This window comes from Typopeltis vanoorti, chromosome 5, assembly GCF_054136105.1.
Source record: "Typopeltis vanoorti isolate ZY-2024b chromosome 5, IOZ_Tvanoo_1.0, whole genome shotgun sequence".
NCBI classification, from domain to species: Eukaryota; Metazoa; Arthropoda; class Arachnida; order Uropygi; family Thelyphonidae; genus Typopeltis; species Typopeltis vanoorti.
Window position 1 is genome coordinate 38,714,611 of NC_143553.1, and position 25,843 is coordinate 38,740,453.

General features: G+C 35.2%; 1 protein-coding gene across 1 annotated transcript in view; it reads right to left on the reverse strand.

Annotated features, from left to right (window-relative positions):
• The window catches only part of LOC150106327 (E3 ubiquitin-protein ligase RNF38-like), a 280,906-nt gene that overhangs the window by 78,877 nt on the left and 176,186 nt on the right, over window positions 1–25,843 (reverse strand). The window contains exon 8 of the mRNA XM_090393082.1: window positions 22,101–22,219. Within this exon, the coding sequence (XP_090249208.1) occupies window positions 22,101–22,219 (119 nt within the window). The remainder of the gene's footprint in view (window positions 1–22,100; window positions 22,220–25,843) is intronic.

Sequence of the window (25,843 nt, forward strand, 5' to 3'; positions counted from 1 at the left end):
TGAACAGGAGTGGTGAGAGCACACATCCTTGTCTCACTCCTCTTTTGATGTTAATATCACTGGTGGTAATGTTGTCTAATTGAACGGTAGCTGACTGATTCCAATACATATTTGTTATTAGTCTTATGTCTTGTTCGTCTAGCCTTATTTGTTGAAGGATTTCTATTAAGTTGGTGTGTCTGACTTTGTCGAATGCTTTTTCAAAATCTATGAAACACGTAAAGACAGATTTCTGTTTTTCTATGCATTTTTGTATCAATATTTGGGTACAGAAAAGGGCATCTCTAGTACCAAAACCATTCCGAAAGCCGAATTGTGTTTAACTTAGAGTTTCTTCACTTTTTCTATAAATGCGATTCTGAATTACTTTCAAAAATATTTTTAATGTTTGGCTCATTAGACTAATAAGTCTGAAGTCATCACAGGAATTCGCTTTGGGTTTCTTTGGGATAGTGATAAATGTAGATTTGAGCCAATCTAATGGAAATTCATCACTTTCATATATTTTATTAAATAGTTTTTCAAGAAGTTTGATGTTATCTGGTTCGATTAATTTTAAAAATTCTGTTTGCACACCATCTGGTCCACTGGCTTTTCTTGTTTTACTTGTTTGTATAGCATTCTCTATTTCGCATTTCATGATTGCTGGTCCTTGAATGTTATCTTTTATATTTATAGGCTTCTGTCTAGTATCATTGAAAAGTTCTGTTACATATTTTATCCAAGTCTGTGTTTTATTCTCTTCTTCTAGAACTATTTTTCCATTTTCGTCTCTTAGAGACACTATTTGCTTTTTCCTCAGTTTTCCGGAAATTTCGTTGATTTTCTTATACAGATTGAAATTATCATGTTGTTTCTGAAGCAGTTCAATTTCAGTACATAAATTTTTCATCCAATTTTCCTTGGCTTCTTTTATTTTTTTCTTGATGATGTTATGTGTTTCTGTATACCTGGCTAAGTCTTTGTTTTTATACATTCTTCTTGTATCAATAAGAGAAAGAAGCTCATCTGTCATCCATTCCTGTTGTTTTATATTATTCACATAACCTACTTCTTCAATACTTGTTACAATGGCATTCTTTAAGCTATTCCAAAGAGATTCCACACTTTTATTTTCTTCTATGTTAATCTATTGTAATCGCAGGTTAAGCTGTGTCTTGGCACTTTTATTTATGTTCGGGTCTTTCAGTTTTTCTACATCAATTTTCTTTTTCTTCTTTTGTGATTTTTTAGCTGATTTTAATCTAAGACGTACTTCTGCAACTATGGGATTGTGGTCTGATGAGATATCTGCTCCAGGATAAGTCTTTGCACTCTTTATACTACTGTGGAATCTTTTATTTATCAGTATATAATCAATTTGATTTCTGAGGCGATTTCCAAGTGTACAGTCTTCTTGGTGGAAGTTTAAACCAGGTATTTGCTATTGTTAGATCTTCTTCCTGACAGAATTGGACTAGGCGATCTCCTCTGTCATTTCTGGTGCCTAAGCCATGTTCGCAAACAATTTCTCCATCACCCCCACTTCCCACTTTTGCATTGAAGTCACCCATCACTATGTTTATATCATGTTTCTTTGTTAGGTTTTTAATCTCTTTTAGGTGTTCATAAAACTCTTCAACATCTTCTTCACTTTTGTCAGCTGTGGGTGCATAAGCTTGGATGATATTTATGTTGACGGGGTTTCCCTTAAGTTGTAACAGTATTATCCTTTCAGAAAATGGAATCCAATTTATTACTGATTTATTGATTTCTTCAGCTACTATTACAGCTACACCATGTCGATGTTTGTTCTCATCATTCCCAGAGTAATACATTGTCATATTATCTTGTTGACACTTTCCAGATCCTGGCCATCTTGTCTCGCAAATTCCCAAAATCCGGATGCCCAGCCTCTTCATTTCTCTTGTGGCATTTCTTAATTTGCCAGCTTCATACAGAGTTCTGACATTCCAAGTTGCAATTTTAAAAGTGGACACCATTTTGAGCCAGGAGATTCTTCGCACCCCTGTCCCATTTAAGGGACGCCGGGAACTTGGGGCCAATTGTAAGGGTTTGCTCGCCATGGTGGTGGTTCTGGAGATAAGGTAGAGCAGTAGTTTCTCCGTTTGCTTTCTGCTCCGCAGTATTACAGACGTACACAATATAATCATATTGCCATCTGCAAATCTCTGATCACAAGCTTTTCCGTCATCATTTGGCTTCAACCTTGTGTCAGTACTGACAATGCTGCTTCCCAATGTCAGGGGCGGTGACCCCAGCAGGTACTTATTTAATGGTGGCACTACTCGCCATGTCACCGAGTTGTCATTGGGCTTTGTGAGGTTTTAACTGAGACAGAGTTGCCACTTCTGCTCCCCCACGCCCTGATAGCTCAGTCGCTGTTGGTCCACGGCTGCTTATTCGCCAGATTGCTCTGCTTATATCGCAGCTAACCTCCATATCTGAACTGTTCCCCTTTAATATGTTAATATTAAAGTTTTAAAACTTTAAAAAGTTTTAATATGTTTACGTAAAATGGGGCTTGAAATTGCAGACTTCGTTATCAGAGGTAACGTTAACCGAGGTATACCTGTATAAATCAAACTAATTACTCAGTGTTTTGACCCTTCATATTAAGATCATCTATGATCTGGAGCACGCACTTAACACAAAGAAACAAGATGTATTACAATATGCAACAATATATTAAAATATTCCCCTTCACTGGAATCCTCACCCTGGTGTGTTGAAGGTGCTTGCATGTTTCAAGGATGTATTGAGCTATGCTGGAGACAGCATATTCTAGGTCAATACTGAGGAACCAGATTAAGAAGCATTCTGACTGGGAGTATTGTTACTCCAGGGAAGCAGCTTCCTAACAGCATATGCTACCCCTTGGGGCAGAGACAGCTTCCTATAGAGCTTACTTGGTCACTTGGACATATGAGTAGCATAAGCTGGGTAGGAACAGAGACAGGTTATCTATCCTTTTGGATGGCAATAATGACAACATCAGTGATGGAGTTCCACAGCTCTAGTTAGATGGGCTACTCCTTTCCCAAGATGATTTGTCATTGTGGGAGAACCCCCCCCCCCAAGATACACACACACACGCACTCCATTAAAACCATGAATATGTTACATAGAAGAATAAACCCAATATCCAGAAATTGTTGGGCCTTACAATCCCTGAGAACCTAGTTCAGCAGAGAAACAAAGCTATAGGACTGCACATGCTACTCCAAGGCAAAATAATAAAAGCAAGTGAGAGAAAACAAGTTTCATGATTGCTACATACAACATAAGAACATTAGCTGACAATGAAAAGGTAGAGGAATTGAAATATAAAATAAACAAGTGGAACATTGCACCCTTCGACTGAAAAAGACCTGGGTTTAATTCTCGTTGTGATGAGGGGAATCCTTATATGGGCTTTTTCATTTGAAGGTGAGTTAGTCAATCTCATACTAAGGTAGCAGGGTTTTTTTCTCCCAGAAACTTGGGTTTTTCATCCCACGTACACACAAATCAGCCTTCAGAACAAACTTAATTAGAGACAAAAAATAATGTTGTTGGTGATGATGACGGTGGTAGTGTCATAGTTGGAGAATTGAGTAGTGGTGGAGAGGATGAGTGTATTTAGCAAAGTGGATTAGTGTGCCCTCCCAGGATGAGTCCTTGGACTCCCTGGAGGTGTCAAGTAATAATAATAATAAGAAAACAAAATGAAATGGGACATAATAAGACTAAGTGAAGTGAAAAGAAAATCAGAAGATTGCATAACACTAAAATCAGGAAATGTGCTTTACTGAAAGGACCGGATGATGTCAAACAGAGAGGAGTAGGTTTCCTCATAAAGGAAAGTATAGCAAATAAAGTTACTAAATATGAGGGAATATCAGATCAGATAGTATATATATCACAGTTCAACATCAGAAGAGAAAACCATTAAGGTAGTTCAAATATATGCAGTAACGAGTAGCTATGAAGATGAAGTTGAAGAATTCTATGACACAGTATCCAATGCAATAGAGCAGGATCCTACAACTTACACAATAGTGTTAGGAGATTTTAATGCACAACTAGGAAAAAATAAAAATGATCTCTAAGTGTACAAGAAAAAGTGGAATAGGAGAGCGAAATGAAAGAGGAAATATGTTAAACTTCATAGTGAGGAACCAGTTGAATGCTATGAACACATTTGACAAGAAAAGACCAAACCAAAAATGGACATGGATCAGTCCAAATGGACAAATAAAAAAGTGAAAGAAATTATATTTTATCATCTCATAAGAATATTTAACCTTCCTACAGGCCGAGGTGGATGAAATGGTGAGATCAAATTGCACTTCTTATCCATGTTATTCAACTGGTGTTACAGAATTGTATCCAGTTTTAGCTGGACATCTATAGATGTCATGGCTGGCTGGGGGGGGGGGGTTAAGAAAGACAAATTCCTATACCTATTTGATGATGACTGAAACATCATCAAATAGGTATAGGAATGATCACAGAATAGTTAGAAGCAAAAATTCACAAAAGGAAACAGAATAATACAAAATATGTAAAGATAAATAATGACATATCAATAGTAACCAACAAAAAAATTATATCAAGAAGAAATAGCAAAAAAATTATACAATCAAAGAAATAACATGACTGAAAATGAAAATCCACAAATGGATAATATACAGGAAACTCTTAATCTAATCATTACAAAAAGTGCATATAAGATTGCAAATGATAAAAAGAGATAAAATGCTATAAGAAACAATAGACAACAACAAAATATGAAGGCACTACAAAAAAATCTCACAACAGGAAAAAAAAGAAATAATAATACTAGAAGATGAAAATGGACAAGGTATCAAAGATATAAAAGCAAGAGCAGAAAGGACTAGACAGTATTTTTCAGAATTGTTTTACACCACCACCAGCACTGTTGAAAATACTATCACTTGGAAGTCAGACGAACAGGAAGAAGAAAGTATTCCAGAAATACATTTTGAAATAGAACAAGCATTGAGAGATATGAAAAATAATAAAATGCCAGGAGAAGATGGAATTACATTAGAAAGATGAAAACAGCAGGAGAAACATTAACAGAGGAACTAAAAATCTATTAAATAAATGTCTAAAAGATAAAGATAATACCAAATAGCTGGAACGCTATCATAATACTCTTGTTACTCAAAAAGAGTAACAAGAAAAAGAAAAGAACATACCTATAAGCTTTTATGTACCAATTTATGCCACAAGTACATAAATTGTTTATACAAATAATAACTAACAGAATCACCAGATCAGTGGACAAAACTCAGCCTAATGAACAAACTAGATTCAGAAAGGAGTTAGCACAATCGACAATCTGTAGACATTGAGTCAACTGACTAACAGAAAAATGCAGAGAATACAACTTACCATTGTACTTAAGTTTTTTATAAACCATAAAAAAGAATTCAATTCAGCTGAAAAATAAGCATTCCTGATAACAATCAAATATGGAATAAGCCAAAATTATATACAGCTAAGAAAAATACATGAAAAAGCAACTGCTAATTTCCTTATATATGAATAAAGCAGGCCCATTCCAAATAAATAGGAGTATGCCAAGGAGATACTATCTCACTCAAATTATTCAATGGAGTAATAGAATATGCCCTGAGTGAACTAGAGTGGAGAGACAAAGCAATCAACGTCAATGGTAAAAAAATAAATCATTTACAATATGCTGATGATATTGTAGTAACGGCAAACAATGAAAGAGGACTAGAAGAAATTATGAATGAATTAAATACAGTATCAAATAAAGTAGGATTATACATAAACTATGAAAAAAACTAAAATAATGAAAATATTGAAGGAAACCAGATAACAGAGCAAAAAAAAACAGTAGACATTACAAAATTGAGCAAGTACAAGAATACATATAAAAAGGAAGAACTTGTACATTAGGAAAAAGAAGCATTCATGAAGAAATAAAAACAAATTCAACTAGATTGGGTGCTTTTGGCAAACTGAAAAATTCTTGTACAGTAAAATAAAACCAGAAAATAGAGCAACTTTTCAACTAGTGTATCATCCCAGTTATGATACATGGTTCAGAGACATGGCCAGTAACCAAACACATGCTGGATAGAATGAGGAAAAGCATAGAATAGAGAGCCATGATAAACATTAAGACAAAATAAGGAATGACGATATAAGAAAAAAGTGTTGGACATAGGGGGAAAAGATTTTAAAACTGAAATGGGAAGGACATATTGCAAAAATGAAAAGTGATAGATAGGCAAAGACAATCACCCAGTGGCAGAATGCCAGAATGACCAGAGAGAAGATGGAAGGATGACCTAGTAGAGATGGCTGGAGAATGCTGACATAGAGAAGTCTTCAACAGGAGAGATGGAAACAAATGTGGGAGGCCTATAATTATAAATGGTTATAAAAAGGGCTTAGAAGAAGATACCAAAGTATACTAATTTGGTCAACTGTTGACCTTACTAGCATAACCTCAAGCAAAAAATAAATAAATTAATTAAATAATATATATGTAACTACATTAAAAGTTAGAATTCCATTCTTTATAAGTGGGTGGGGAACATTTGAGTTATCTTCTAGCCTGGTTTAACGTAGACAGCATTCTAGGCTAGAGATATTTTTTTTTATGTTGTGCCCATACACAAGAGGTTGGCTGATCAACCTATAGTACATTAGTACCATATATGTGGGTAGTGGGTTCGAAAAGGAAGAACTTGTTTACATTTTTCTTTGAAAGACTGTATATTATATTCCTTGGGAAAGGAATATAATATGCATCCCTTCCACTGCTGTATTGTTCCACAATACAGCAGTGGAAGGGATGAAGGAAGAAGAAAAAACTTGTTCTGTTTGTTTCAAGGTGCACTGTGAAAGTATGATGAGCAGCAGCTGCATGTGTTCCAACGAACTTAGTACTAAGTGGAGGAATTATTGATGTTATTTCAGATTAGCATTTTCCATGGAAATATTTATAGAATATACAACTTGTAGAGACTAAATGTCTATGTGAAAGTGAGGGGAGTGAGTTGGTAAAAGATGTTTCATTTATTAGTCTAAATGCTCTCCTCTGTATTGAGTCAAGCATTTTGAAGAAGCTTTTAGGGGCCCCCACCCCATATGGTGAGAGCAGTATTCAATAGCTGGTTTAATTTGTGATTTGTATAATGTTAACAGCTGTTCAGGGGTAAAGCAACATCTTGAGCAAAAGAGGAAATCCTAGTTTTTTGAAGCCGAGGATGAAATAGTTGTGATGTGTTTATGCCAAGAGAAGTTTGATGTCAGAGTAATTCCAAGAAGAGAAATCTAAGATTGTCTGGAAATTTGGGTACCGTCAAAAAGAATACTGGGGGGAAATGGTTCTTTTTTATGAGAAATAGGATAGGACAGATTAGAATTGAGGGCAGTGGTAGTTAATGTTCTGTAGGTTGAGGTGAGTTGTGTAGAGTAAGGTTTATCAAATGAAAGGGAGGAGTGCAATGTGCTGTCATATGCAAAACTGTGTGTTGGGTTGGAGGTAAACTGAAGTAGGTCATTGATATATAGTGGGAAGAAGGTTGGTGAGAGGACAGAACCTTGTGGAACAAGATATGGTGAGAGGATAAGGAGCCATTCACCATCACACGCAGCGTGTGTCCAGACAGAAAGCTGGCAATCCAACTACAGAAGTCCTGAGACATCCCAAATGATGATAGGTTGCTTAGTAAGCCTTTGTGCCAGACTTGGTCAAAAGCTTTGGAGATATCAAGTGCAACCACTTGAGATTCACCAAACTTCTCCATGGCATTTGTTCGTAGATGGGTGACATATGTGAGCAGATCTGTTGATTGGCAGCAACGGAATCCATACTGGCAGTTGTTTATTAGGTGGGTGCCTTCCAGGTAGTGTAGGAGTTGGGAATTAATGATTTTTTTCCATTACTTTAGACAGGACTGAGGTAAGCGAGATAGGGCAGTGGTTGGACGGCAGTGACTTGTCACCCTTCTTTGGAATGGGTTGAATATAGGATAATTTCCAGGTTGTGGGATAGATACTAGTGGGATAAGAGAGTATATATAGGAGTCAGTTCTGGTGCACAAACTTTCAGGACAATTGGAGAAATGTCATCAGGGCCAAGAGACTTTTTTGTGTCTAATTTGGAGAGTATTTTTCTGATTTCTTCTGGCAAAAGGATATAGGAGGCATTGTATGTCGGGCATCTGGAATGATTGAGGGCCTTTACCATTGTCAGTTATGCATGCATTGGAAGCAAAGTGTGTAACCAGAAGATTGGCTTTTTCTGTGGGTGATGATGATGCAATAGAGTCATCTGAGTCTATTGCATATAATAGGGGTGGGAATAATGTTGGGCAGAAGCTACGGCAAATTGCTTTGGCAAGAGACCAAAAGGCTCGGCTACTGTTTGGACAGGTTGCTAGTTTCCTGCTTTTTCTCTTTCGAACTCTGTTTTGGAAGCATTGATTGTTCTTTTGCATCTATTTCTTGATTTGAGCCAGTTATGATATGTTTGGTTTTTCATTTGTACAGCCTTGGCACATCCCTTGAGAACCAGGGTTTAGTTAGGGAATGGCAGTTCAGAGTTGTGGAGTTTGTATGTTTCCATGCCAGTGAAGATTACTTTTGTTATAAGTTCAGTGCATATGTTTGGGGTGGAAGGCAGGAAGCAATAGTCAAACCACGGGAATGTGGCATAGAAGTTGCGGAGACTCACTTGGCACTGTTATAATGCCAAAGTACTTTTGTATGGGAGTGGCTGTGTAAGCATTGTTGCATGGGAGAGGAGATGAGTACTAGATTGTGATCAGAATTACCAAGGGGGGGGGCCTCCCCACTACTTTCATTGTGTATTTGGAAGTCATTGGTGAGGAAGAGATCTAGGGTGTTTGGGGAGTGGTACGAGTCATCTGATATTCTGGTTGGCATCTGAACAAGTTGTGTAAGGGTGTTAGTGATGGCAAATGTTTCAGCATCTCTGCCTGCAATACTGTACAACTTGAGGAGGAAAGCCAACTGGTGTTGTGGATATTAAAATCTCCTAGGAGGATAATTTCATGGTTGGGTAAGTGGGACTAGAGAAAATCAATTTTTAAGGAGAGGAAATTGAAGAGCTCAGAGTGGCTGGTTGCACTGGGGGAGTGATAGAGACAGCAAATGAATTTGACTGAGTAGAGAAGGGATATTTTCAGCCAAAGAAGGTGAAAGTTGGGCGATTCTAGGTTAGGTGCTCTCTGGCAAGGTACGTCAGAGCAGATGTATGTGCAGACACCATCCTTGGATCGAAAGGAGTTAAAGAGTGTGCGTGTGTCGTTTGGATTTTTGCACCAATTTAACTAGCTTGTAGTTGATGATACAACTGGTGTGTCCATTTTGACATTTTTCTTCAAGTTCTCTTTGAAGATGGTATCCTTGTTTCCTCTGTGCAAATGTTAGGTCTGGGCAAGCGTTTTTGAACTTGTTGTTGATCACTGTTATTAATTTAGATGTGCTTGTCCAAGTGTCACAAGTCACTTTTACAAGATGTGGAAAGTTCGTCACATCCTTTCTTTTATTTATAGGGCAAAAACGATGGCACATGGCGATATTTTTAGAATCGATGTTGCATTCTGATGCTAATTTGTTAATGTCTTCTTTTATAATAACGACATTCAATTTTTTGTTTTTGGCCCCCATCGAGTCATATACCGTTGATGCGATTAGGTGGTGGAGTTCATTCGCAGCCAAAGGTGAACTTGCGTTGCGCTGCTGGTCGTGAATTTGTTCAGGCTTAGCTTCCACTACTCGTATTTTAAAGGGAAAAGTTTCATTCATAGCACTGATGTGCTGTTGGAGTTTTTCGACTCGTTTACCTATGTTCGGGAGTTGTTTTACAGAAGGGAGGCACAGCGTAAGACTTATGATTTCAAGGTATTTGCATCCAAAATAAGGGCTGAGTCATTAGTATTTAGTGCCTTCGTCTATTTGGGACTGACAAAGATTATAGATGCACACACATGTACATACACACTTCAGATGATGATGATGATGATCTAAACATGAAAGTCAAACTCTTGAGTATATAGTTTGGCTTGTGCTAAACTAAAGTCATTACTCCAACGTGGTAGTTGTCTTCAGAATTTTACAGCAATAAAAGTCTTTATCATTAATTTATAACATGGAGTGCTATTGTGATGGAAAATGTAAAGGCTGACAATAAAATTGCTGCAAATGTACTATGTACACAATTGTTACATAAATCTTATCCATGAAAGGCTGTAAAGCCTATAGCATATTTAGTGCTGCAAGTGAACTAAGATGGTCCAGAAGCCATGTGTTGAGAGACCAAACAGGGAACTTTTTTCTTTTTGCAGCTTCAAGCCTGCCCTGGACTATGAAATTCATCTTTCTCATCTAAAGACATTTATGAACATAGTGGAATTTTAAAATGGAGCTTTAAAACATTTTAAAAGCTTTATGAACACAGTGTAGCATAGTGGAATTTTAAAGCACAGCAGCTTGATGGGTGGAGAACAAATGTAATAAACTCAGACAAATCAGGCTAGCACAACAGTCCAGAATATCAACATAGAAACCTAGCTGCCACAATTTCATGTACTATGGCTAATGGATCCAAAAGATATAATGGCCAGCAACTGGTTAAAACAAACTCAGATAAAAGAATTTTTAGAACATCTGCCATACACAAACATCAATAAGACCGAAAAGAGTATGGAATGATTTCTAATACACCACAGTACAGGTTCTGAATGCCAACTGATGTGTATTGTTGTTGCAATACACAGAATGCAGTTCTTTACATGTCATGACCATGAAAAAACAATCTTTTTTTTTCTCCCTATCACATAAAGACAACTTATAAATTGGGAACCTATTATTAATTTTATTTATTTATTTTAACAAACACTGTATATCATTACTTAGTAAAAAACAAAACAAAAAGAGTTGAAAAGAAAATCTGATTACAAACAAGTAGATATCTTCATGTCTGGAGCTCCCATTGTTTAACATTCAGAAATAATTAACTTGATACTCCACCCTCTAGATCAGGGGTCAGCAACCGGCAGGAGGCTGCATGCGGCCCAAACGTGCATTTTTGGCACGTTAAAAGGTTGACCATACTTGCATGGCATGTAGCCTGTATGTTGAATTATTTAAATAATACATTTTATAATATGAATAATAAATTAAAAATAATTTTATACCTATACCTCGTGATATCCCCGTGCAAGTTGGCGCGAGTCAACTGTGTGAGTCATCATGAGCGGGGATAAACAAAGGTGACTTCATCCGACAACAACTGAGATTTTGGTGCACTTTTACAGTCGCGTTCCCTGGTCCATCTTTTAATATAATTCAATAACATTAACTATTATTTTCAGAGGATGTATATTTGTTAAAAAATAATTTCAAAAATTGGTTCAAGTAAAATTGTAGATGAAGGAAGAAGGTTTAATGACGAATGGAACAGCAAGTATTTCTTTATTGAAAATGGGGATAAGCCCCTTTGTCTTATTTGTCATAACAGTGTTGCTGTTATGAAAGAATATAATATCAGACATCATTATGAGAATGTCGTACTTTATCTCATAATCTTGTGCTTGAAATATTTCTGTGTTTTTTAAGAGTTGATATAATAAAAATTGATAACTTAAAGTATTTTTTTCACTCACTATTTTCTCTTAATTAAATGCTTGCGGCCTGATCATTAAAAATAAAAGTTGAATGTGGCCCACAAGTCTGAAAAGGTTGCCAACCCCTGCTCTAAATATCTCATCTCCATTCCAAGTTTAGATAAAATCTTTCATCTTATTCTCATCTACCACCTCTAAGATTTTCAGGAAAATAGAAGATATGCGAGTTAAAGAATTAATTTAAGTTTATATTATACTGTACCTCAACTTGGGCCCTTGTTATTTGCTAAAGTTTTATTCATTTCCTTAAATCCAATTCATATCCTTTTTTATTATTATTACCCCTCACTGTTCATCTGAAGTCCATTTCCTTAATTGAAGATCCAAAAATACCCTTAAAGTTTCATTTCTAAAATGAGCAAGGAATTCATCTCTCAGATCTAGCCTTCAAACTGCCTCTTCGGGGGCCATATTCTGAATGTGACACACTTATTTGCTGTTTCAATCATAACAGAAAGTGCAAACTCTCATAGTATCATGAATAAGATGAGGTAGAGATTTGTAATTAATATTAATTATTCAATATGCAGGTAAAATAGTGTGTAGTATGGAGTGTTTTTGATAGAAAGAATTTGTACTTACATGATGGATTATATATAAATTAGATCTGATGTGAGGTAAGTGAACAAACTGTTCTTAAAAGTTTTTTTTTTACCTTGGTTCTACTATACATTAAAGATGCCAAGAAATTATATACGTGGCTTTAATCCTTTACCTAAAGAATCAAAAACAATGTTTTGCACATGAAATGTATTCACGTCTGAGCTACTTTTATATAGAGGCTAATGACTTCACATCACTGAGGGTCATCCCTTCCATACTGTCATAACAATTTTGACTTCTCATCGTAATGCATGTCAAGCCCCCTTGCAACCACCTTGTCATACCTAGCTTTCCATCTTTGACTAAACAGGAGTTTACATTCAACATGCCAAGAAATTATATACTTGGTTTTAATCCTTTACCCAAGGAAGCAAAACAATGTTTTGTGTGTGAAATATATTCACAACTGAGCCACCTATACATAGAGGCTAATGACTTCCCATCATTTGCTTTAGTACATATCCCATAATGCAAAGCACCCACCCTTTTGGACATGAGTTGTTAATGAGTCAAGATGATATTAATAAGTTGTTAAACAATCATTTTGGTAACAAGAGACAGCTTTCAGCTATATCATGGAATGAAGAATTGGAAGGAAAGGAGATCAATGCGGCTTGGGACCTTTTCAGGAACTGTCTGGCAGGGGCAATGTCTGAATGCATTCCAAAGGTCAAGAGGTCAAATAAGGTGGGTGTGAAATGGGTGAATGAAGAGATGAAGCATGCAATTGGGAAAAAGGCATTATGAAGACAGTATAAAATGCTGGTTTCTATTACCACCAGTAACAGAAACCAGCTGTTACTAGTGGTAACAGCTGGTTTCACATGGAGTAGAAAGAGCAAGCAAGAGAGCTAACTTGCTTAGTAACGGTAGCAAATGAGGCCAAAAGGAATCACAGAGAGTTTTGATACCTTGCCAGTATAACAAATAATGACTGTGCAAGAATAATACTAGTTGGAGAGGATGATAGAATAATAACAATTAAGGAGGATATAATGAAGATGTTAAATGAGCAGTTCATAAAAGCTATTTCATATTTGTGAAAATAACATCATGTAGAACTTGAAGAGAGGGAGGAGCCACTGATGGTGAGTGAGTAGGAGGTATATGAGAAACTGAGTAAATTTGATGTCCATAAAGCCCATATGACTTGATGGTATATTACTATGTGTCTTGAGGAAATGTTCCAAGGAGTTAATAACAGCTTTAACTTATCTCTTTAACTTGAGTCTTAAGATTTTCCCAAGTATGAAAGGAGTGGAAAGAGGGCAAAATTGTATCACCTCATAAACAGAGTGATAAGACTAAGGCTTCAAATTACAGACCAATCTGTTTATCTGGAGAAGTTGTCATAAAGGTGCTAGAGTCTGGTGATGACCAGTATTCAGAATTGGGTTGATGACAACAATGTTCTCTTTGATGGACAGCATGGTTTTGCTAAAGGACGCTCATGTTTTAGCAATCTATTTACTAAAATAATGTAGCAGGTGCACTAGATAAAGGGGGAGGCATACACGTAAATATATTTAGATTTTGCTGAAGCCTTTGATAGATTGCCAAATCACTAGCTGATAATTAAACTGAAATAGATGAGTTGGATAGTAAATTAGTGCACTGGATTGTATATTAGCTGTCTGATAGGTATCAGTAAGTTGTGTATGGGGAAGTGATACACAACTTACTGATACCTATCAGACAGCTAATATACTTCCTCCTCCGGGAATAAATTTTCCCGGAAGAGGAAGGTCATCTTCCTCTTCCAGGAAAGAATTACAGATTTTCCCTTGAGTTGTGTGACCCAAGGGTCATATATTGGGTCCATTGCTGTTTAACACATTCATTGCCAAGCTGAAAATTGGAATTTCGTGTGGTGGCCAATTTTTGTTTACTTGATAGCGACGTCCACACGATAACGCGCGAGCGGCCGAACGATGAGAACTCGCATCACGCGATATCGCGTGAGTGACAATGAACGTGTTAATTTGTATATAAATGATACTGGGAAAAGTTTGAATAATGATGTATAATTGTTTGCAGATGATGCAAAGTTTGGAAGAATTGTAAGAAGCACAACGGATGTAGTAGCCTTGCAAAGGAACTTAAATAGATTTTTTGAATAGGCAAATGAATGGGCTACCATTTCAACTTTCCATTGTAGAAGGATTTGATCAGATAGCATATAGATTACTGTGCACAGATTTGGTCATCAGGTTTTCAAAAAGATGAAAAGAGATGTTGGAACTAAAAAAAGCTTCAAACTTGAAATGTGGAAAGGCAGCTAGCGTAGATGATATTCAACCAGAAATGCTTAAATATTGAGGTATAATAGTTTTGCAGTGGCTATACTGCATAATTCAGAGGGGTCTGGTCAGAGAGTTGAATTCCAGATGATTGGAGTAGCTCTCATATTTCCCATCTATAAAAAAGTAAATAAAGTTGAATGCAAGAATTACAGAAGAATTTCTCTACTAATAATAATATTCAAGGTGTTCCAGGTAAAATTTATGTTTTCAAGTATGCATGCATACTTAAAAAGACGCTGAGAAAAATTGTGGAAGAGAAACTGGGAGAAGAACAAGCTGGATTCAGGCCAAATATATGTTATTAGGATCAAATTTTCCCTTGACGACAGATAGTTGAGAAATAACGGGAATATGACAAGGACCTACATTTAAGTTTTGTACATCTGGTAAAGGTATATGACAGTGCCTAGGTAAAAGGTTTTCAAAACACTACAGTTATATGGGGTAAATGGAACATTATACAGGGCAATATATAGTCTATATTTAAGTTGTAAGCCAGCAGTTAGAAGTGAAAGGAACAGAGGAAGACGGTTTGATGTAAAATCAAGTGTAAGACAAGGATGCACATTATTTCCACTGTTATTCATCATCTATATCAGCGGTATCAAAGTGTGTTCCTCAGATCCTCGAGGTTCTGTGAGAATCATTCAGGGATTCAGTGGGATTAATTTGAATTCAAGAACATAAACAGATTGTTTTTGTTGCATTGAATAATTTAAAAAGTATCATTTTTGAATTGAGATGTGAGGCATCCGCTTCCTTTTTCTTTAGTTCCCTTTTTGGATTGTTAGATGATGTTAGTGTTTTGGCTCATTCCCTATCCTCTTCTGCTGAATTTCTTAACTATATGAAGCAACTATGAAACTTTTTTTTTTTTATTATTATTTTGCAGTAGATGAAATTGTTTTAATGCACTTAAGTGGGAGAACGGCATTTGGTGGAAATCATATTTAATTTGTTATATATTATCTTTAAGTTACATACAGGTAATTTTTTTTCTAAAGTCTCCTTATATAATTAGTGTGAAGTATTACATATTTGTGCAGAATAACTGAAGATGAATGAGGATTATAAATAGGGAAAAGTGAAAGTAATATAAGGAAAGGAGAGTTCTCAGGAACAGATTATAAGGTGCATGAAAACCTCTTCCTTGAAAGAGGGGGGGACATAGTAAGTCTCTTTTCACTGGTCTATTCCAATAAAGGAGCTTGAATTTTTAATACATTAGAAGCTACAGTACTTTATCTAAGTGCAGTGCTAAAGTTATTCATCTCTCTAGTAGAGTGATTCGCCCATTGCTAGGTCAGCCAATCAGAGATGCAAAACATCAAAATAAGTGAGTTAGTGTTGAGTGTTTACTCTTATGATCACAGTAAAATTGTAAGATCATTCCTTTATTTTGTTTAAAAGAGAGGTCTGTGACAAGGTAAGATCTTTATTCATATTAATTTATTAAATGAAACAGATTTTGCAATCAATGATAATTAAAAACTAATTAAAGAATTTTAATTAATAGATTTGCCTTTCACTTGTTTAAAAACCAGAAAACAAACAGAAAGCTTAAGAAACAGGTAGATTGTAATTGATTTACAATCTACCTCTGGAACCTCAACATACCAAATAATCATTTTGGAAACACCTGAAGGGCCTATTAAAATACAGAAATTAAATGAAGGTAGTTCTAAAAAAAAGAAATATGATGGAAGCTACTTAAGTTTTGGATTTACTTGGACCAGAAATGAAGACAAGCCAAATGGAGTATGTGTCGAATGTGAAAAATCTGTAAGCTAGTAGTCTAAATCTCACAAAATTAAGAAGACATATGGAGAGTAACTACCCATATTTGATAGGCAAAAACATTGAATATTTTTATACACGTAATTATGAAGGGCTCAAAAGCAAGAAAAAATATTTTTCAAAATTTACATTAAGCAATAATGAAAAATCACTTAAGGCTGCCTACCTCGTTAGTTATCATATTGTTAAAGAAGGGTACGCATATACAATTGGAGAAAAATTAATAAAATCTTGTGCTGAAAATCTAATTACCAGTAAAATTGATGAGAAATATGCCAAAGAAATTGATAGCATACCTCTCTCTGATAAAACGGTTACTAAACACATTAGAGATATGGTGCTATTGTGAGGATGAATTAATACTAATTATAATGAAGAGCCAAAGGCTTCATTTATTAATGAAGATTTTAAAGATTTTAAATGAATTAATATTTCATTTAAAATCTTCTCCCCATGGTTTCACAATGCAATTAAATGAATCTTCAGACATTGCTGGTTTGGCTATTTTGACTGTGCTGGTACACTATATTTTTAATTTAACTGTCCAAGAGGATATTCTTATATGCAAGCCTCTTAAGGACAGAACTACTGGTAAAAATAATTTCTGATGATATATGTATATATATGTATATATGAAGAAACAGAATATCTTGGAAATTATGTTTTCACATTTGTACTGACGGAACTGAATCTTTATTGGGTTAAAAAGAAGAGTCCCATCAAGAATAAAGCAAACCCCCCATATTCCACATTCTCATTTCTGTCTACGTTGTCATGCTCTCATTGCGAAACGAATTCCAGAGAAAATGAAAGATGTTTTAGATGACATTGTGAAAATCATTCATTTTATCAAATCCAGGGAGCTAAACTCAAATTATTCTCATTACTCTGCAATGAGCGTTTTGGTTCTCATAAAACATTGCTCCTACATGTAAAGATATACTGGCTATCCAGATGAAAAATTTTGAGTAGGTTTTATGAACTGAAAGACGAGGTAATCATTTTTTTAACTCAACTGAAATAAGATTATTGATCAAAATTACATGAAAACATTTATTGAGATTATGGCATACCTTGTAGATATATTTTCGATTTGAAATGAAGGAAATATATCCTTCCAAGGAACTAAAATGCATATATTTAAAGTAAATGATAAAATAAATGAATCGATTCTGAAATTCGATCTATGGATTTCCTACATACAAAAAAATGATGTAAACTGTTTTGAAAAACTAAGTGACTTCTTGATACAAAATGATCTGAATCTTCATAAAATTGTTCACGAATACATAATAGAGCATTTGTTGAATCTGCAAAAGACTATTAGACAATATTTTCCAGCATAAACAGAATCATAAGACTGAATTAAAAACCCATTTAATCATTGTCAAAGTAAAGATTTATCGATGAAAGAGAGGGAACAATTAATTGATAATATCTACAGATTTGACCTCAAAATTAAGTGCCAACAGCAAGAACTTGATTTTGAGTTGCAAATTTACAGTGAATATTCTGAAGTGTTTGATCATGCAATAAAGATCCTTATGCCACTTTTGTCACAAATTATTTATATGAAACAGCTTTTTCCATGTATATAGTGACAAAAATTAAATACAGGAATAAAATGGATAAAGTGTAAAATCTCTCACATAATTAAAGTTTGTTAATTTTTTTTTTTTTTTTTTGCATTCAATTTTACACAGTTTTCTAAATATTTTGAATTTAGAAGCTATACTGTACTAAAACGAATAATTAATTTTGCTGTAAAAGTGCATAAAAAATCAATATAAATTGACCTGTATGTAAAAGGATAAGCGAGGGATTAACCCAGATTATCGTGATCACAAGGCAACATCAAGGTCACAAGGTCACGTGATGTTAGAAAAAAGGCGCCAAGAATGACTTCATCACGCTGGCAGCTAAACCCGTAAACTACTAAGGAAAAAAAATGAAGGACTGGGAATTGTATAAAGGAGGACTGACACAAACCAGAGGGGGCTTTTTTGCTTTTGATCTTCATCTCCAGATAGTAGGTTCCCAGTGCTGTCCGGTCCCGAGGACATGCTTCTGACATGGGAAGCCATATTTCCCGACGAGGAAGCAAGGATACACTAGGTAGCCACAAACTTTGTAGTGACTACGGAAATTCCCTAGCAAGTTCCCGACGGAAATTCCAACAAAAAAACTTTCTGGGAAACTTCTGTATTAGACCATCCAAGCAGCTACAATCACCCAGGAACAGAACGCAACGTCGAATTGCTACAACTAAAGGTTTTGCTAACTGATTAGACTGTCTATTCAAGGGTTTAAATAATTAAGCACCGTTCTTGTTAATGACAAGGCCTTACAAGTCGATATTGCATGTGTGCTTATTGGGAATTGTATGTAATCAAAGGTTAATTAAATCATTGTCTTTAAGGGAAGATTAGATATTAACTTGTTAGTTTAACGAATAATTATGTGCTTAGTTGTGATATAGGGAACTACTTTTTAAGTCAAGTTAGTTGGCATTGTAAATTGAGGTAACTAAGCAATGAGTGTATTGAGAAATAGAATGTAAATTGAATGTATTGCCTTCCTAGTAAGTGATAGGGCTTAGAGAGATTACTTCTCTTATTTGTATGTGTATTGTACGTTTTTTGCTTAGAATAAAATGCTTTATAGCTACCTTGCCTGTTCTCTAGCCAATGCACTATCTTCAAAAAAAATTAGTGAATCTGCATGCATATTTAATTTTGGTTAGCCATGACTTGCATTAAGGTAAAATTGTGAATAGTTAAAATTTCCTGTTTTCCTCACCTTAACTCTCAAACTATATTAATTCGATCAGAATGGCGCAGTCAGTCAGAAAATTTTTTTTTTTTCTGGCTGATTTGTGCGAGAGTTGGTGAACTGCATATATTAAATAGGCTGACCACTTTAGGTCTTGTGACCGCATTTTTATTTAAAAAGACTGTTTTTTAAAACTAAACAAGTATTAAAAACAAACCCCACAAGTTTCGTTAGTCGTCAGACTAACATCTTCAGGGGTAAAGATAACTAACAGTTTAAAGCACAAACTATAAGAAATTACGAAAAAACAAGTTCATTTATTGGTATTATGAACATCAAAAGAGTTCGTTAAAAAACCAAATAACAGATCTATACAACCGCACGTGTTAGCTGGAAACAATGCTATTTGATGTCACGTTCTGTGGTTCACTTTCACTCTGTACGAGGTCTGAACTGGGTAAATTTTTAATAAACGCTGACCAATCTTGATTTAAAATTTACCCAGTTCACACCTCGGACAGAGTGAAAGTGAACCACAGAAAGCAACATCAAATAGCATTGTTTCCAGCTAACAGTATTAATGGTTGTATAGATCTGTTATTCGGTTTTTTAATGAACTTTTTTGATGTTCATAATACCAATAAATGAACTTGTTTTTTTGTAATTTCTTCTTGTTTGTGCTTTAAAAATTGTTAGTTATCTTTATCCATGAAGATGTTAGTCTGACAAGTAACGAAACTTGTTGGGTTTGTTTTTTAGTACTTGTTTAGTTTTAAAAAACAGTCTTTTTAAATAAAAATGTGGTCACAAAATCAGAATGATTCGATTAAACTTCTTAAGCACAGAAACCTCCACATGATTAACTTTAGCTCTGTTCAAAGGCAGGGGGTCGGGGAAAGAATTTGGACTTGGTAGAATTAACTTTTAAGTAGATTAATGTCTTATCTGTGTAGTATTGATAGAAGTTAAGGTGCAGTAAAATGTAAGTTAGTATAAAGTCAAAGACGACGACAAACTAAACAAATAAAATATATATAATTAGAGACATTATTTTTACAAAAGAACCAGAATGCAGTTGCAACTGTCAGTAAGACCAAATATTGATTTCCTTTTAGCAAAAAACAAGCGCATCCAAGTCATTAAACTGAAGTATGATTTTTCATATAATTTATTAATGTTATAATAAAATTTATTTATAAGTATTCAGTAAATTTACTATTATTCAGTTATTAAGTAATAAATGGATTCATTAATGCATTTATAAATAGCTGCTGTTTACACTGTATTAAATGTATTATTGCAACATTAATTGCAACAATTTGTTCAAATAAAATGTATTACATGAAACATATTTATTAATGGGTTCCACACTATTTAAACATGGAAAAGGGTTTCTTGGGTGCCTCAAACCACTGATCTAGATGGATCACGTTATGAAAGGAAGTGGTATTAAACCTGATATTAGAATTGAAAATATCACACTTAGCTCTTTGCTTTATGCAGATGATGTTGTATTCCAAAACATATATAGTGCATGTCTCCAGGATTCTCTAACTAAACTGAATAACAACTGTAACAAATTTGGTAAGATATGAGAGTTCTTAGAAAAATTAGGGGCCCAAACAGATGGTCAATGGTCAGAATCATATTAAAAATGAAGACGTTAGGAAAGAACTTAACATTGTTTGCATTCAAGAATATGTGAGTAAGGCTAATCTATAGTGTATTGGTCACTTAAAATATATTGGGAGAGGAAAGGGTAACAAAACAGGTGATGCCAAGATGGCAGAAAATAAAAAAAAAAGATCAAGGAAGACCAAGGTCTATGTGGGTTGATTCATTCAGATGTGCCCTTAGAAGAATGAAATGCTAGATGTGACATAATATTGGAGTGCAGATAAATAATAGACTAATTTGGAAGAAAATTAGTGATAAGAGATTAGTAATAATATAAACTTAACCATTAAGTGCTATCAAAGTAGCCTGAACACCCCTGGAGGGTACATATCAGGAAACTGGTGAAGACTTTCTGGAATTTCAATATAAATATACTTCATAAAGTTTTGTATTTTCAGAAAGTGGAGTATGTGAGTCTGATTTCGGAAAACAACACCATCTCTAGTAAAAATGATATGGCAGGCAAGGCCAGATCTATCAGATTCCAAGTATCCAATGTAATCTTGGTGTTTCTGGTTTCTAAACTCAACAGAATATTCCATATGTTAAAAAAAATATAGATAATAACGAGGTAATTGATATACATCAGACAAGGAGAGGGGAGGTAATTTATCCTTGCTGGAGGATAGAAAACGAGACAGTTTGAAGATGATTTAGACATTAAACCTGTGATGAACTCATGTTATTCATTTCAATGTCCCTTTAAGGAAGGGTATGGAAATTCTTAACATCTTGTGATAGTCTGATTCAGAAATAACATTTATCTATGATTCTATGTACAAAGGCTTGGTCATTTCCATTAGCAATCATAATGAATTTTATTTTGTTCAGTTCTTCCAACGGAAGAGATTTTGTATAACAAATGGAGTGAGCTTGGTGCATAGGTTGTTTTGATAATGCTTAGCTTCTGTGATGGATGACGTGGGGATTGAATAGATGTACCTGCCAGTAAAGAAGGTTTCTGATAGAGGAAACCTGAATGTTAACTGTAGAGATGCAGGTTATTAAAGTAGTCAGAAATGGAAAGCTGTTATTTCTTCTATGTTCAATGATGAACTAGATACAGTTTTATGGAGTTGATATTATTTTGAAATTGTGGTAATGCACTCTAAGTGGAAGTAAAGATATCATCTAAAAAACAAAGTTAATAAAAAAAAGTGACATAACCCATTAAAAGATTATATAATATAATTACATAATATTATATAATAAAACAAAAATTAAATTTTTAATTGCAACTTACAGAAAATGAAAGAGGAACCCTGAATAATGTGGTGGTGTTGGAGGAATTACTGCACCTCTCCATCTCCGATTAATGTTACGTCTTCCTTGACTAAGCCACCTGGCATTTGGATGTGTACCCTAAATAAAGGGAGGAAGGAAATAAATCCAATTAAAATAAGCCAGATTCCTTCATGTATGATGGGGAGAGGCTGAAAAATTCTGATAAACACCCAGAACATAAATGATATTAAAGCAACTGATATAACCATAAGAAAGAACTTATCTTAAAACCCTTTAACTCCCATGTTTCATCAAATTGTAATAATTTGTTCTTTTTCTTTTAGGACATATAAAAAGACATGTCAAAGGTTTTGAAGAAATTCAAAGACACAGAGGTACGGGCCGTCATCAAGTTTTTCGTGCTGCAAAGTAAAGTCCAAAACTAAGATTCACCAAACTTTGTGCAAGACTGTAGGGGACTATGCCCAAGCATATCAAAAAATTGCCAGATGGTTGGCCAAGCTTAAAACTGGGTATCCTGAGACAACAGATGCTCATAGGTCAGGGAGAAGACCTTCTACATCAATCATATCTGAAAACATCAATGCAATGCATGCCATGATCCTTGATGATAGATGAATACCATCCAAAAATATTGCAAAGACTTTGGGGATAACCAGGAACAAGTTGGGGTCATTACCTACCACCATCTGGACATGTTGAAGCACTCAGCAAAGTGGGTCGCCAATTGTTTGAATGCCAACTAAAAGAGAATGTGTGCTGTCCTCTAAAGGGTTTTGGGCTCATTTTGAGAAATTAGGTGCAAGGTTTTGGCTTGTGTTGCGACTCTTGGTGAAACATGCTTCATCACTATAACCCAGAGACCAAACAACAGTCAATGCAGTGGAGACACAAAGATTCTCCCTGATCAAAGAAGTTACAAGCCCAAAAGCCAGCACAGAAGATTCTTGCCATTGTCTTTTGGTATATGGATGGAGCAATAATCACCAAGTACCTCAAAAAATGTGAAACTGTCACTGCAGCAGTTTATTCAACAGCTCTGAAGGAGATACTGAAGGAAAAATGCCACACGAAACTGCACAGAGGTGTGTTGGTTTTGCATGGCACTGCATCTGCTCACACTGCTCATGAAACCCAACAGACAATACACAACTTGGGCTTTCGTACAAAAATATTTTGGGAAAATTTGGAGAAAAGAGCAAAGCTAATAATAATGGCAAATATCTGTTGGATTTCTGATCAGGACATGGACTGGTTATTACTAACACCATGTTCCAACATAAAAATGTGCACAAATTCACATGGAGCGAAGAGGCAAGGAATAAGAAAAGTCTCATTGACTATGTTATTGTTGATAGTGATGTTTTCTCCCTGGTGCAGGACACCAGAGTGTACAGAGGATTTGAAATTGGAAGTGATCACTATTTAGTCTTGAGCAGGGTAAAATTTAATTTCATATTAAAAAGAAAAACATGTAAGAAAGTTTTAAAGTGAATAAAAGTTGAGCAGCTCTCAGATGTGAACTGCAGACTAAAATACACAAAGATTATTGAAGACAAAAATGAAAGAGTTTGAGAACAGGAACCAAACCTTGGAGATTCAGTGGCAAGCCTTGAAGAAAAACCCTGATTGATTCAGCCAGAGAGGCATGTGGTGAGCTTGTCTGCAAGGATAGAAAAATCAGAATCCATGGTGGACACAGGAACTTAAAGAGGCAGTGAAGGAAAAAAAAAGAAAGCATATCAAAAGTTCCTAGCAAATAAGTCAGCTTGTGCTCTTAGAGAACACAGAGACAAATGTAAGAAAGCTAAACACTGTGTAAAACTAGCTAAACAAAAGTCATGGGAGGAATTTGGCAAGAACATGGAAAATAAATATCAAGAAGGTGGCAAAATATTCTGGAGGTTGTTGAAGAAGCTTAGAAATGGAGGAAAGAGTGCTGTAAAAGTAGTTAGAGATGATAAAGGTGACATGAAACGGGGTTAAAAAGATATCTTTGAAGTACGGAGTAATTACTTCGAAAAATTGCTAAATGAAACAAGTAGTGATAGCACATTGGTAAAAAGCACTCAACAGGCATACAGTCAGGAATACATATCCAAACTTGAAGTAGAAAAAGCCATCAAAGGCTTGAAATGTGGAAAGGCAGCAGGAGTAGATGATATTCTACCAGAAATGCTGAAGTATGGTGGTATAAAAGTCTTACAGTGGCTGCACTGCATAGTTCAGAAAGCCTGGACAGAGGGACAAATTTCTGATGATTGGAGTAGAGCTCTAATAGTACCCATATATAAAAAGGGAAATAAAACTGAATGTGAAAATTACAGAGGTATTTCCCTACTGAGTGTTCCTGGTAAGATTTATGCAAGTATACTTGAGAAAAATTGTGGAAGAAAAGCTTGGTGAAGAACAATCTGGATTCAGGCCAAATAGAGGCTGTCAGGATCAGATCTTCACTTTACGACAAATAGTCGAGAAATCATGGGAATATAACAAAGAAATGTATTTAAGTTTTGTCGATCTCGAAAAGGCATATGACAAGGTGCCAAGAGAGAAGCTATTCAATACTCTACAGTTATATGGTGTCAATGGGGTATTATATCAAGCAATACTTAGTCTTTATATTTGAGTTGTGAGTCAGCAGTTAGAATTGAAGGAAGTACAGCAAGATGGTTTAATGTTAAATCTGGTGTGAGACAAGGATATATATTATCCCCTCTGTTATTCATTATCTATATGGATCACATTATGAAGGAAAGTGGTATTAAACATTACCAAAATTGGAGAAGTTAATGTCAGCTCTTTGCTTTATGCAAACGATGTTATACTCCTAAATAAATCCGCTACAAGTCTGCAAGATTCCTTGACTAAACTGAATAACTGTTGTAATAGATATGGTATGAAGGTCAGCAATAAAAAGACAAAGACAATGAAAACAGGCAGAATCATTGAAAATGCCAACTGCATTGTGAATGGAGAACCTGTGGAACAAGTAAAACATTTCAGCTACTTAGACACTATTTTTAGTGAAGATGGTAAATTAAATATGGAAATAGACAACAGAATCAGCAAAGCTGGTATGGTAGGAAGAATTGAATAAATTCATATGGAATAAAATAGAAATTAGTAGGAACACTAAATTAGCAGTTTTCAAACCAGTTTTAACTTATGGATCTGAGAGCTGGGTCAGAAGTGAAACACTTGACCAAACACTAGAGACCGCAAATATGAGAGTCCTGAGAAAGATTAGAGGCGTGAACAGATGGCATCAATGGCAATATCATATTATCATATTATCATATCATATTAAAAACGAGGATACTAGGAAAGAACTTGACATTGTCAGTATCCAGGAATGCATTAGCAAAGCTAATCTCAGGTGGTATGGTCACTTAAACAGAATAGGCGAAGAAAGATTAGCAAAACAAGCGTTCTTTGCCAGGAAAACGACCCAGAGGAAGACCAAGATATAGGTGGATTGATACGGTACAAAGTGCCTTAGACGATAGAAATATAAGATCTGATAATGTTGGAGTCTTGACAAGTAACAGACTGATTTGGAGGAAAATTGTAGATAGGAAGTTAGTAATGATATAAATTTTTCATGTAGTACTATCATATCCTGTACACCCCCTTCGAGGGTACAACAAGCAGGAATTTGATGATGATGGGCTTTCAATGTCTGCTTCACTCACCCTATATACCAGACCTGGCCCCCCCATCTGACTATTTCCTATTCCC